Genomic DNA, 15,260 nt, shown 5'->3' on the forward strand with positions numbered 1-15,260 from the left:
GAACCTGTCACTTCAGTGACTATGACAAACAGTATCCTGAACATAACAGACACTACAACCTTCAGTTACCTTGAGGTGATACACCTTCACGTATTTATTTCCTGATTCGCTTTCCGATGCAATTAGCCTCATGTGAAATAAATCAGTGAAAGCCATTTTGCACTCCAAAACAGCCTGGAAGGATTTTCAGATAATAGAACCAGAGTATTTCTGTCCTCCATTACACTAGCATAAAAATCAAGCGAAACACTAACAAGCAATGCAAGGCTAGTGCAATTCAAAACATCAGGTAAGGGCATTGCTCTTTCTGAGTCTGTGCGAATGCCACAAAAACTACTGCTCACAAATAATGTCTCCTCTGAAGCTTTATCCTCCACTATCTTAAACACAGAACAGAAGGGGTCTGGAGTTTGGCATGTCTAGAAATGAGAACAGAAGATGTTACAGCATTACAGTGCAGTTTTTCTCCTTCCCACGTGTTCCTTGGCAGATAAAAATATGGGAGAATTTGGCCTTAAATTGCTTATGACTGTAGAGCTTCAAGTTGGGATACTTCAGAATTTTGTACTAGCAATGGTGGTGACTGAAAAGACTGTTAGAGCTAGTTACTGCACTTTCAAAACAGATTTTTTTTTTTTTTTTTTTTTTTTTTTTTTACAAGAAAGCTTTTGCCATTCTAGATTTCCTGCAAACATGCAACAGGTTTCAATGGGTAGGCCTACGCTAGCCCTGGTTTTTGTTCTTCAGAATAAAGAAACGTGGTAGAGATTTGTGAATTGAAAAGTTAGGGGGGAAAAAAGGAAACTAGACTTACACCACAGAACAAGCATAACATCCTTTCTTGCTACTTTCTCGAATTAAAAATGCTCCATCAGGTTTTCCACAGAGCAAGTCTTCTGCTTGGATACGGTTGAGGTCCCCAACAAACCAAGTTTTCTCATCGTGATGTGGCAGGTTTTCATCTTCTTCATTCACAAAGTATGTGCTGCAAGAAGGTATCAAGTTGTTAACTTAGCTTCTGTTTAGTAAAGGAGTTAATAAGCTGAGCGTTTTTTTTTGCAGAAATCATTCAAAGCAATATTAAAAAAACACTCAAACTGGGAGGTCAGACTCCTACTTGTCACTTGGTATCAGCTTACAGCCTTTAATCCTAGAGATTTCAATGTGGAACTTAGTTCTCAACCTAGCTGCAATCCTGAACGTTTCAGCAGAGTTGCTGTTTCACACGACATAAGCTTCCCCTAGAGAATTCCTTCCTTTCTCTACAATCCTTTACAGCGAAACTAGTGTTTCATATTACCAACCTTCACAAAATGTACCACTTATCAGTGCACCACTTCTCAGTAAAATTAAACGCGCAATGACACTTACTCATCAATATTTTCATTTTTGATCCCCAGCCAGTCATTTATTCGCTTCTGTCTCACTCCTTTGTGGTTGAGCCATCTGCCAGGAGAAGAGAGCATGAATATGTTACTTCAGAGTATGTGTGCAGGTTTTCTTACTGAGCAAGCAGAAGTTCAGACACAAGGTCCCGTAGAGAAACGGTCTAGAGCTTAGTTTGCTCTCCGCCAGCAAGAACCATAGAGAAGGCACAGAGAGTGCACACTCCACAAGAGCGCTTCCTTGTATAGCCTTCCGAGATGTCACCTCTACTGGCCACAAAGAGCCATGAAGCAGTCTCTTAACTGGAGAAAGAGGTGAGTACAGTTGAGGAAGAGGTATTGCCTCTGCACAGTGTAGGCCAGGGAAGAAGCTGAATATAAACTGTGACAGCTGTCTGTTTTCCTGAGAAAACAAAACAGGTACTGCAATTGGCTTCTAACTACCTAACATCACCTTCTCAGAGAGTGCATTTCCCACTGTTCTCTGCCAGAATCAGTTAGCCCAGTGCAGTGACTCCAGCCTAAGGACATTAAGAGCTGGGTAACAGAGGTGTCAGTGAAATCAAGAGTGGGACGAGGGTAACACCTGCTTCCCCCAGCACAAAAACAACTAACTTCTGGTGCATTAGCAGGCACAGGTTTTAGTTGATAACTCATTTACTCTTAAATGATACTTTGCTTACATGAGTTGCAGAATGTGCACTTAATTGTAGCAGGCCCTTTAAGGTCCGACAACTGCAGTAAAAGTAATGAAGTCAGGAAGAGGCCAACCAACTACTCAGATATCCCAGGCCAAGGTTTAATACCACATTAGTGCTCACACCACTTTGGTTATGAAAAGAAAATTAAATTCCCATTACCCTGACGGAAACAGTCATTAACCTGGTTTGTCAGAGACACCATTTTGAGGCACAGGTCAAGCTTACTTACACAAGATACTGATCTCTGATTTTGCGGAGCTGAATTAGGTCAGGCTTGATACTGTTCATTTTCTTATCAGTCTCCCTGTTGTCCAGAGCTTGTTTCTTCAAATCTTGTTCCAGACGCATTTTACTATCGTGGATCTCGCCCAAGCGTGATTTTAATTTCTCATAGTTCATCATAATCCTGCAAACAAGCGTACGCCATTTGAGAGGTGAAGTCAATCCAATCCAGAGGGAGAGACCCTTACTGGTAGCAGTGTATATTCAGAGTGACCCAAGAACAACTGCAACAGCAGTTCCTCCCTTCTTCCCCCTCACCTGGAGAGGAAAATTACTGTAAAAGTGCCAGAAAAGCACAAGACCTTCTGGCAGAAGGCCGACCACCCTTTCGCCTACCACCTGTCACAAGGAGTTTTCAGTTTGTGGACCTTACGTCCGGCCAGGTTCTAAGTATCTTCAAGGAAGGAGATTAAAAACTTCTCTGGATGCCCCACAAAAACTGCAGAACAGAATTTAGAAGCAAATTCTGTTCCGCAACACATACAGCTTTCAGTAGCACCAACAAGCAGCTGGTGCACAGGCAGCCAACAACATGGTCAAGCAACAAGTGTTCTTTATCGAGTCAGCCTGGTGATTCAGAACTACCCACTGCAAATATTGCACTTCAGAAATTTTTTCTTGAGTTCACACTATGGTTTGCATACATTCACCTTGTATATCAACCCCATGGTCTATGTTTTAGAAATATACACACGTAAACATGGCCCTTCCTGGTCCTCACCACGGTATCTTGATTTACTGCAGTTAGAAGCAGAACAATCCACCTCTTCCCCCTGTAATGCAATTCCCCACTTAAGAGGGCTTATTGAAGGTTCAGATACCTTGGGAAGGTCTCAGTGAAAATACTGAATTTACTAAATGTTGTTTTACACAATCAAAAATTTTATTTAAAAAAAATCATGGGAATCCTTGTATGCACACTAGTTCTTCCTTGTAAGCAAGCAAGACTTTAGAGCCTACCGTTCAATTTCTTTGTCATTCCCCTCTCTGCGAAATCGCTCGATGTATTCTTTGCTGTAACGCTCTTGTGAGTGGCACTGTTCCTCAAATATCTTAATAGTTTCATTAAATGCTTCAATTGCAGTCCTCTTCATCTGAATTTCCTATGTGAGGAAAGAGTCTTTGTCATTTGTTCATGATGCAGATGACAACACAAGACTCAATTACGTTCCCTAAACTGACTGAGATGAACTCTTCTCCCCCTACAAGTCAAAATGTGATTAATCAGGTTTTACTTTAGTGCAAGAGTCTGCGTAGTCCTTTTTTCTCTACTCCCTTCCTGTAAGCTTATCCCCCAACCTCAAATGATGCTCTCTATTAGGCAGCAAATCCTCTTAGAAGCATTCTAGTCTTGCTTTCCATCTTAGTTTTCAGGTAGACCGTCGGCAAACACCCTCCCCCTACCACCCCCTAATTGAACTGCGATGTTCAAATCAGATACTTCCTTAATGCATAAAATTCGGTATCCAATTTGTACATGACTTCACACAGAACCCGGACCAAGCCCTTCTAGTATTCTCTGCAGCATACAGCAGCTGTAAATATTCAGCAGCTGAAGAAGTCTGCAGCGCAAAGCTTGCACAGGATGGTCTCCATTTTTCTACCTTATAATAGAAAGCTCAGCTCCTATTTCTTCCTTATCCCACACCACAGCTCAAGGAGTACCACCAGCAAGTTATATTCATTGGGTTTCCATCAACCTTCACACCTCCTTGCTCAATTCCAAAACAATTTAATCAAAGTTTTTTTCCTTGTACTTTCTGACCTTGGACTGACTTTGTTAGGTTTAATATATTAAAGTCTTTTTTTTAAAACTTTTTTTTTTTTTTTTTTTTAAATAACATGAAACAGACTCTGCAGATAGCTGCAGTGGAACCAACCTGGGATGTCCTGGTATATTCTTCATACAATTTGTCATACTCTTTACTCTTTTCTTGATACTGAGCATGGTATTCTTGCAGCTTTTTACCTACTGCATCTATGTTATCTTCTTTCACCAACTGATCCTGTATATACAAAAAGCTATTATGTATTCAAGCAAAGCAGCTTTTCTTTAAGAGTATTCACTGGTCCACTCATACACATTTGCATTTCTACAGCTATTAGCATAATTTTTATAATCACATTTCTACAGAACACACAAGCATCACATTGAAATCCCCCTTTCTTTGGTGCAATAAGTTCCACAGTTTGAAGAGAGCAGGAACTGGAATTACGGGACACCAAGAATTATGGTTAAAATACTAAAGGCTCCAGAAATACATGATAGCTTAAGTCTAGGATTCTATCTTGCCTTGGAAAAAGGGGGGAAGTGAAGCGCTCAGAATCAGAAGTTAAAGATCAGAGTTTTTTGGAAAAAAACTCTGCATTTTTTTTTCCTTAAAGCATGGAAATATCTCAGACTACTAAATAAAAATATCTAGAGCTAGATGGCTAAGCACACAGCAAGTAGTGGCATGGCTTGGAGATGTGTTTCAAGGGCAACTTCAACTGTCTAGAACAGTACCCTGAAGGTCCCCAGGGGCCCAAGGGGAAAAAAGGCTGCTCAGACAGGCTCAAGGCTACCACATGCAGGGGTTTCACTTCCCTTCACTTCACTTGGACTGCTTGGATGGAGACTGGTAGTTTTATAAAACGCAGGAGAAAGTTTAAACGTCTAGAGAATTTTGAATACATGCTAGTGTGAGCAGTCAAAGTGAGGTCAAACGTGAAAATTCACTTTTGCAAGTTTTCAAGCAAAAGAAGCATGTATGAGAAAAAAGTAACGATCAAGCTTTAGATGGAGAAAACAAAATCATATACATGGTATTTTTTTTTCTTGCCTGCGCTAACAGTTCTGGGGGCCTGATGAAGACCTTACCTGCTGATACCGGGACACTGGATACATCAACTTCACGTCAAGCTTCGGGTTATACTGAGCAAGAGACTCATTGCGGTAGTGGTTAATCAGTTCCACAACAGAATTAAACGTCAGTGGATCAGAAAAGCCATATTTTCCATCCCGATGATAGATCTTTATCAGTTTATTGTTGCCACCCTTCCTGTAAAACAGTAGAGTCATTTAGAAGCTTTACTGCATACCTCCTATCCTCTTCAACACTGGGGCTGCTAACAAAGACAACAGTGAAATTCCTGGCCAAGAATCTTTGAAGTCAGACAGACAGTTTAATATGTACACCTTTATAACTATCCTTTACCTACTAGAAAACTTCAGGTAGTTTAAGAGTCAATACACACAGAACTGTCTTCGCGTATTATTTGAATAGGAGCAAAGCCCAAAGCAAATCGCTTCCTGTGTGTTGGTTCTGGAGCCAGCTTATGGTACACTTAAGGCCTAGCTTAGCTGGAAGTTTTGCAAGGGAAAAGACGGATGCTTAAGGCTGAATAAAGGAGCCATATTAAAACTAAACTCCAGTATTTCCTGGACTTCAGGGTCACTAATAGTATACAACTCTGAGTATGCATTTATACAGTGATTAACAAGTCTTTCAAGTTATGGATGCTAATATAGGATACGCTAACCTAAACAAAATCTTTTGAGAATTACAACATGGTTGTAAATCTAGGACTTTACATTATCCAGATTTATACATCCTAGCAGTTTCCACAAATACTGTTTATTTCTTCCTTTTTCCACCAGACTGTTTAGACAATATTCTGTCCTTCCTGTGCTCTCAGTTTTGGTTCCTAAAGACATTTGCTTCAGGTATATAAACCAAACCTTAGCACACAAGTCTTGAGCTTCAAGGTACGAGTCAGAGCAGAATTTAAATTGCGTGCTTTGGGTCAAACTCACCATAAGACTACTGAATTTCATGGCAAGATTAATACCTACATATCAGAGCAACTCCCAAAGGTGTGCCACAGCAGCAGCGGCTTATGCGTCCTCCCAATTTGCCTGTAACAACCAATCTTGAGAGCATGGCAGAGGTAAGTGGCTGGATATTCTGGCAAAGCCATAGCAGCTAGTCACACGAGTTCTGCTGCCTAACTGTAGTGGACAGGGCTAGAGCAGCTCTGAGAAGTATGCCACTTGCAGACAATTTTGAACGATGAACATGGCTCCAATTCAACATTTCCTAAACTTTAGATCAGAAAGCACAAGATACTCTTTTTACAAAGACACTGCGTTCAATTATCCAGAGCTGCACAGTGACAAGACTATTCAGCACACTCCTATTAATCAAAGCCCTAGTTTACAAATACTTTTACCTTAGCAGTTCAGAAACTAAGCAGCACTACTGAGTGGCTGTCCTCCCCAAACTCCACCTAATCTACAGAGAGACCCTTACAGTACTTTTCAGTGAGTGACAGGATCACTGAATCTGTACAGAACAGACTATCACACCTGGATGCTCATTTGCTCATTCCGTGATCTGCCATACCTTTGCGAATCTCTCTGTTGGGGTCACGTCAGCCTTACACAGCCATTGCTGTCACTGGAACAACGACTAGCTATGCCAGGTTTGACTACACAGAACATTACCACTCAACACTTACCGTAACGTCAGAGTGTAGTCCCCCTGCATCTTGGTTGATGCATCGCGCACCAGGAACGTCCCATCTGGCATGTCTCGTAATTTGTCATTTACTTCTTCCCTGCAGAGTGGAAAGGAAGATAGAATTAGAAGCATTAAGGACGTGATTCTCTTTACTACAGGTATCAATACCAGAGCCACTAACATCAGCATGTGTAAGGAGTTTTGTCTTCAAAATATGAGGCAATTTTCTTTCAAACTCAGGCTCTCCAGTCTTTTAGGCCACCTAAAGCAAGTTTGAACTTGTGTAGTTATACTGAAAAAATAGCAGCTGCAGTCAACTGCCACTTAGGAAGGAGTCTGCATTTAAGCAACAGTAGCAGCTGTGTCTCAGAGTTCACAACCTTTCACTGTAAGCTGCTCATGTTTTAAAATCCACACTGGAAACAGGTGCCCTTTGAGAAGCCAGTCCTGACCTCTTAAGAAAAAAGTTCTAGCATCATCTCTCAAAGATGTCTAGAGTTTAGCACAGTTCTAGTCTCAAGAGACTCATTATTGGCTTAACTGTGATCTTATTTACAGCAGTTTTAAACCACTGCAACCTTGCTAGCTTCAGCGCAGCTCCTCCTTATCATGGGTGTGAAGCAAAAGGAAAACTAGACCCAGAGCTTAAACCTAAATCAAGCAAGCTTTTAGGGAAAGGGAATACCTGTAAGCATTAAAAAAAATGCTTTCAGCTGAAGAGTTAAATGTCTTCACAGGTTCAACCATTTCACCTAGATTACATATCACACTTTGTAACAGCTTTCTCACAGGTTCTTAGAAGCACTTAAGCACTTTTTAATACAACCATTTGAAAACAAAGGTTTATCTGCTGCCTCAATATTATCTAAACTAGGTGGGCAGTCTGCTTGACTTTTACAAAGAAAAATCAATAGGTTTTTTCGTTGTAAGAATGCTTTTGTTCCTTAATATTTGAACAACAAAATGGCCTTAATTTGATCGAGCTACCTGGAAGCCGTTCTGTTAATAAGACTGACTCCTACTAGGTATCAGGTGCATATCAGGTTATTCTTCTCAGAACCTGACAGATTGGGCCCAGGTAACTCAAACAGCCTCCTCCTATCTTTGAATAGATAAAAGTGATCTAGAGGCTTGGGCTTATGCCTACAAGTTGCATCCTGGAGCTCACGATAAAATTTTCACCACAAATTCTTGAGAACCTGGTTGCTGACTTGTCAGCCCAATGCAGTCTGTACCTGCTGGCTGCCAAATTAGTACATGTAAAGATGAAATTGCTTACGATCCATGTACCACATTTTAATCCAACAAAGCCACTCCAGCATGGTTTGTACTGCATCTCCTCTTGTCATCACGTGCATTGGTAAATGAGAAACAAATCCACAGTCAACAACTTAAACCAACGTTGAGCCGTTTTAAACCCTGCCTAGCAGGTTGTGTGATCAGGTTCTCCCACTCTACTTTGATTTAGTATTAACAGAAAAATACCACTGCTGAGGCCCTTCAAAAACCAGATCCATGCGAGTTTACTCTAGAGATAAGGGTGGTACAATAAAGATATGAAAACTTTATTTCCCTTCTCAGAACTTCAATGAACTACTGTGACAAATACACTTTCCTTGCTTTTATCTGACAAACTGTTTCAAAGCATTATGTGTACAAGTTTGAACAACTTCTGATCACAAGCCCAGCATGCTCATGTTTCTCCCGACAGGTCCACGTTCTAGACTTTTCAGCAGTGCCTTAAGAGGATGAGATGACCAGACTCTTCAGTTCTTTTTTTCAATTAAATTAAGTATACAAAAAAAACGGTATGTTATTTGCTGAACCTAATCCAGGCTTTTCTCAAGCACATGGCAAAGTATTTCCTAAAGAAATACTATTTAGTATATGTATCTGTATCGTCTGCTATGTGACAGCTTGTGACGGTTAGCATTGTAAGACCAATTTTTATACTACCACATAATAGAAATTAGTAGAGATGCAATTCTAACAAAATGTTGAAGAAACCAAAAATAAAATTCCTTTTATTCTAAACAAACCTCCAACTAAAAGTTTCCTGAACTGCATGCATCCCAGCCCTGTATGCTTAGAAAACTCATTATTAGATAGCACACTCAGCACTTTTCTTCTGAACCAAAGAAATCTCAAATTTTTGAAGAGTTTATATATCTGGAGAAAGTTTAAAACTCAAGAAAATAACTGTCATCAAGACTGACAATCTCTGCTCCAGAACAATAACCCTAACACAAACGCAAGTCTTGAATCCAGTGGAACGCTCTAGCATTTAAGGTACTTGGCCAAGTATAGTCTTAAAGCACTTCTTCCTGTAAAACGCTGTCTGAAACGGACACCTTATTCTTCCCCTAAAGTCTAACAGATCCACTGTATTTTTAATAATAAATAAGGTTTACCTTGAGATGTCCCCCCAGTACCACTCTGCTTCCTGCAGAGAGAAACTGGAATTGTCCTTTATCCCGTTTGTATTGACTGGAGCCATTGGTTTGGGGGGCTTTGGAGGAAGAGCTGAAAACAAAGAACAGACACAAAGAAAGGTAAATAGAGGAAAATATCACTGAAATGTTATGGAAACATGACAGTGAAAAACCACCAAGATAAACAAGTGAAAAAAAGCATGAACTTGGATTTCATACTTTCTCAAAATAAAGAGAATCTGTGATTTTTAAAGTACTTTGATGTCAACAGCTGCACTGTGATCCTGTATTTCCTAGTACTCAAACAAAACATGGATTTGAGGAAGAAGGGTAAGGAATAAGAGGAAATGGGAGCTTTTGTTAAAAGGAAGACTGGCTCAGGCATGACCACATGGACTATCACTGCCTACACCTCTAAACAAATTACAAAGATGTATTGTACTTGAATGCTACAGCCTGAAGAGTGTTGTGCATAGCTATGGAAAAGCTACAGCTGCTAAAGAATCACAAGTCCTTTTGGAAACCCGTAAAGAGCACACAAGCGTGCCCACCTTCAGAGGGAAAAACCAACTTTGCTGGCGAGAAAGCGGTGGCTAGGCAGCAGCACATCCATTACAGATCCCAAGGCTCACGTTCAACACTGGATTTGGTTTTGGGCTCCCCATTAGCAACAGAAACTACAACTTTTTGTAAAAGTAATTCATACAGGACAAGAGGCGATAGAGTACAAGGGACATCAGCTCAGTGTTAGGGCATCTAGCTCTAAGTTAGCAGCACCTCTTTAAGTCACACAGCCCAGTAACTTTCACTAAAGGAAAGGGGAAGCTACAGTCCCCCAAAGACAGCCAAAACTGTATATGCGTATCAAGATTTATCTTGGCTTCAAATTCTGTTACTTTGGAAGGGCATATCTGCCTAGAATTCCCCTGTTCTGAATGCAGTGCAAACAGGGCTTACTTCTGTTCTCAGAATAGACTACACAATGTAAGGACACGCATCCCTCTAAAGCTCCTTCCATCCAGTCAGTTTTTACAACAACTCAAACAAGTAACTTTAGCATGATCCTGACTAAGTCCTAGTCCAAGAATAATTCAGCAGCCACAGGTATACTAATACACTGGTAGAGACTTGTCTGTCAGCACAAATCCATTACTATTTTCTTCAAGAATGAGTGCTCTCCCTTGCTTTGCAGAGGGACTCAGAGCTCATCGGAAACACTACTACTGAAATCGAGCATTTTCCAGGCATTTCATGAGACAACCACAGAATGCTTTGGAAGGACAGCTATTACTTGAGTTCAGTGAAAGATAAAGCAGCTACCCATGATAATTTGCTAGCACGTTTTTAAGTCAGACCCTGAACATTTCCTCTCCTAGTCCTACGTCCTAGCCATCAGATTACACAAGCATCAGAGAGCAGGTCTGACGCACACTGAACGATCACCATCTTTCAGATGAGCACCGTCCCGGTGTACAAGCAAAAATGCCAATACAGTGAGTAGAAAGAAGATTTTGATCTCTAGCCTCAGTGCAGAGTGGCTTAAGGCTGAGAGGTGTGCTACTTGGCACCATTCCTCTGCTCACCTCTGAGCCACACCTCCCACATTAAAGAAGAGAAAATACCGTGTTCCAACTGCAGTTTCAAATACCATTTCATGTTGAATATCCAACACACAGTAACTTCACTGTTCTCAGACAAACCAGCAGATGCTTTAATCGAGCCAATCTAAACTAAACCTGAACCTTGACCCAGACGTTTGCACCCTGGGGTTGCTGACCAAACACCTGATTCAGATAGCAGCATTCATTCGGTGGCACTGAGCGTTACACTGTCACATACAGGTTCTTTTTGTGAGGTGAGCCAGGAGCTTTCAGGTGTGCACATATCTACCAGGGCAATAACAGGTCTCATAAAAGGAAGGTGCAAACCTTTGGATTCAGTGAAGTAGCTTCCTGGTTAGGAGGCTGCGTTCAGTCCTACCTCAACTACTACAGTTGTTTGTGTAACACCTAAGCAGCACTCCTACCACATACTACTGAGAATAAGATACGTTTGTAACCCTACTTTGCTTGAAGCTCTACGAGTCTTATTCTGCCTTTGCAGAGTGAGAGGAGCATACATCCAGACCAAGCCTGTGGAATGAATTTTATCTAAAGCCCCCTATTTTGTTCCATCTCTCCCATTCAAAGTTCCTGAACTAGAAAGTGGTCTCAGCTCCTCCTTCTTCCCTGCTTCACATTTGGGCTTGGCTACTCTGCAAATTCTAAGCAAGCAACAAGACACAAGCAGCAAAGTTCCGAGTCTGATCGGTATCCGCACACGGTAATAAATCTGAATTCAGAAAAAAAACCAGCAACTAAACAGCAACGAACAGTTTTCAAACTACCCCAGAATCTTTTGTAGATTCCGAACATCAAGTTCGGAATCTGGTCTGAGCAAGCTCAGTGCAAGAACATGAACAAGTCTTCAGGTACTTCATCAAGTACATGAAGCTTCATGTAGAAAACACAATAGCATTGAGAATTTTTTTTATTTTTTAAAAAACATACCAGCACCAGCAGTGATTTCATTTTTTAGAAACTAAGGCTTGGACATACCAAATACTTCAAGGTTTTACAGTGTAAGAGCCTGTTTTGCACTGGTAATAGAACAAGGTATTAGGGGCTTTCTAGAAGAGGCTTTCAAGTATTCTCTAGAGTACTTGAATACTTCTCTAGCCCTCTTTGCACGCTTAAGTCTTGCTCCTTTGTATACTACGGAATTATTTTGCAGCGTTGTTAGGGCTCGCTCCCAAGCACTGGGCACAGAAAAGGAAACCAACAGACCAAAACTGTAGGGAAGGAGAGTTTAGTAAAAGGGCACACAGTACTACACATTACATGAACCATTCTCACTACAGGTTGGGTTTTTTTTTCCCTCCTCCTTCCCTATAAAAGGTAGGTATCAGTTGTTTCTATCATGGGTTTGCCTGCACAACTTTACTACCCGTGAGACAATCCGAAGGCTTGGACTGGGTCCTGTAAAACCTGACTCATGGAAGTCAGTCTTTTTCACAATAGACTTTAAAATACGCTTTAATAGCTTGCACATTTTAAAAATACAAAAGCACTTGCAAGGGTGGATCCTCTGTTTTCAGAGTGCTATGGATCTAGTTCTTCACTTTCAATGCTTTGAGTTCTTTGAATAGTAATGGGATTATTCACTTAAGTACTGTCTACAGAAACAGGCCTTTGCTATTGCTTTGCCCACAAAACTAACATGCCCAGCCATTTTCATTTTTCTTGACTATCTTCTCAGCTTGATATGACTGCAGTTGATATGACTGGAGAAAAAGTAGCTTAGACTCTGCAACTCAGAACCTGTAATGACATGAGAGGAGCATTTTGTAACAGTGGGACAAGTCTGCTGTAACAGAGCAGCAACCACCACGCTGCTGCTTTCAGAGTGCTGGCGCAACTAGCTGGAATAGACATAACTGATAAAACTAAAATAGTTTTTAGTGATATCTATGCAGTACTAACTGCCTTGCCAGAAGAAATCCTGTGATGTTTCTATCAGAAGCTACAGAGAGCCTTAGAGAGTCTATAGATTTTGATTTAAATCTAAGAAAATCCAGTTTTATATACTGTACTTGATGAACATTAGAGAGCTAAAATCCTACAGTAAAGTGAAATAAAGCTGGCTTGGAGTTAATAGAAATGCTTTCAAGAACAGCAGCGTTGCTCTTTCCATATCACTGCGTCCAACTCTGAGCTAGCCACAGGCACAGTCTCAATTTGTCTAAAAAACAAGCTCTGATTAGAGTGAAAGATCTTAATGGTTTTCTTTCCTCCCTTTTCTTGGGAGAGAAAGAACATTGATCTTAAGTGATTAACAGCACAATGGATCCTTTTTTTCTTTCTTTCTTTTTTTTTTTTTTAAATAAAGAACCTAGTGTTAGCACCAGATACATAAAACAGCCCTCCCCTACAAACGGCTAGGACAGCTTTACTACACAGATCTTTCCAAAACTAAAAGGCAACAGCTGAACAGGACCTTCCATCCTTGCATTCCCAAGAGCAGGTTCAGACCTCAGCAACTGCCTGGCATGCAGCAATGACAAGACTAGCAGGCATCTTTTTTTTTTTTTTTCTCCTCCTTTCTTTCTTTAGCAACTCTAAGTCCCCTCTTTCTAGCTTCCCCAAGCAGCATAGCTTGAGCTAAATCCCAATCCCAGAGCAGTGTCATTTAGGAGGAGGGAAATAAAAAAAAAGAGCTGATGAGTGAATGGAGACAACAGAGGCAGCCAATGCCAGCCGGGCCTCGCGATCGCATGTTGCTGACGTCAGGGCCCAGGACGCTGCTGTGCAGTCTCCAGCAGGTAGCTTTAGCTGAGCTGCTCTGCAGAAGTGAAATGCAGTTCCTGAGAGAGAACAGCCTATTGATCAGGCTTTGCTGAGATACTTTCTTGACTGCATAGAATTGCTTTTTTTTTTTTCCCTCCCTTTTCCCCTTCCTCAAAAGGCTACTCTAGCCTAACAGATGTAACTCCCTGAAATTCAAATCACCTCTAACACTGGGACAACATAGAAAGCTGGCAAGTGTTTGAGGCCTAGTACTGCCGTATTTTTTTAAATCAAAGTCTCTTGTAGAAGACAATGGGCTGTATTAATCACAAACTTAACTTCAGTAAAGCACACTGTGACTTACAAGAGATAAGCACTTTTCCTAGTTAGGCTTTTAATCAAAAACTTTCAAAGTTTACATGATTTAAGAGCCAGAGAGCCCAAAGCATGAGAGTTTTCAAAAGCACTAATTCAGCAGAAGTGAAAAAGAATGCCTTGGGTCTCCATGTGCTACATCCCAAGTAGCATCCAGCCAAGCAGCCCATTCCTTCTCTGGCTGCAGTATTTGTGTACAAGATAAGTCTGCCAGTTAATTAACTTTAATTTGAAGTTTTAAGGCAGATGTCACTTAGTCTAGGAACGTCTCTCCATTACTTAACTCATTTCTTCTAGCATTTTTCAAGGGAAGCAGGCCAGATACTTAAAAGCACAGGAGATTTAAACGCAGTATTAACTATCTGTATTGTTTCAGATAATCACAACTACTGAGTAGTTAATTTTAAGCCATTCAGCACTTCCTTGTTTACTAATCTCCTTCCTTCTGAAGATCCTAATCTGCTCTCCCTACATATTTTGTGACAAGCGGATAACAGATCAGAGGATTTCTAAGATAGTTATCCAGTTTCAAAAAAGCTGACATATAGTACCCTACAAACTGTAATACAAGGTTTTGGAAAGTGTCATTACTAGGGAAACATGCAAGCACTCCATAGTTAGGCCAGCTAAGATTTTAATGACATAGTCCGTATTGTAGATATACTTTCCTATTGTAGATATGGATGAGGACTTGGAATGAAGGTACAAGCTAGCTTTTCTTTTTTGAGGGGAAAAAAAAAATCCTCCAACATTCAACTATTCCCCGTAGTTCTACTCAATTTCTCAAAAACTTTTAATGCCGAGTCTCAAAAATCTGTCTGTCCCTCAGTAGCCCTGTATGTGTCACTGCTATACTAGATCCCCTCAGGACAAGTACAACCTGGAGAGGAAAAAAAAACAAATAAAAAAAGCAAAAAATCAAGCATGTGCTAACAAAGGTGCTTTTTGCACTACTTCATTTCAGTGAAATTGTGTACTGTGTATGCAAGTGAGAGCAATAAGGCACCATACTTTTGCTGAGATTTTCCAGTTGACAGAGATGAGGATCATGCACACCTGCTGACAGCAGCTCATTCACTACTACTGACAGGTAAGTTATCTTGGCAGTTGCACATCTCAACTCGTCAGTTCTCTTGCCAATATCCCTTTCTCAAAGTACTGAACATCAGCATCCTTCTAAGCTTCTCTTCCCCAAAGGGCAGCTAATGTGCCCTGAAAACTCCCCAAGGAATAGATGAGGAAGCTACTTGATCACATC

The 15,260-nt window shown here is 40.8% G+C and overlaps 1 protein-coding gene across 2 annotated transcripts in view; it reads right to left on the minus strand.

The window, feature by feature from the left end:
• Positions 1 to 15,260, minus strand: part of PIK3R3 (phosphoinositide-3-kinase regulatory subunit 3) — a 101,493-nt gene that overhangs the window by 8,068 nt on the left and 78,165 nt on the right. For both annotated transcript variants that reach the window (XM_068953015.1, XM_068953014.1), the window contains 8 exons: positions 9,282 to 9,393; positions 6,869 to 6,967; positions 5,229 to 5,409; positions 4,249 to 4,374; positions 3,329 to 3,471; positions 2,316 to 2,492; positions 1,372 to 1,446; positions 815 to 985 (listed from right to left, as the gene is read on the minus strand). In XM_068953015.1, the coding sequence (XP_068809116.1) occupies positions 815 to 985; positions 1,372 to 1,446; positions 2,316 to 2,492; positions 3,329 to 3,471; positions 4,249 to 4,374; positions 5,229 to 5,409; positions 6,869 to 6,967; positions 9,282 to 9,393 (1,084 nt within the window). The remainder of the gene's footprint in view (positions 1 to 814; positions 986 to 1,371; positions 1,447 to 2,315; positions 2,493 to 3,328; positions 3,472 to 4,248; positions 4,375 to 5,228; positions 5,410 to 6,868; positions 6,968 to 9,281; positions 9,394 to 15,260) is intronic.

This window comes from Struthio camelus, chromosome 8 (assembly GCF_040807025.1).
Source record: "Struthio camelus isolate bStrCam1 chromosome 8, bStrCam1.hap1, whole genome shotgun sequence".
Taxonomy (NCBI): Eukaryota; Metazoa; Chordata; class Aves; order Struthioniformes; family Struthionidae; genus Struthio; species Struthio camelus.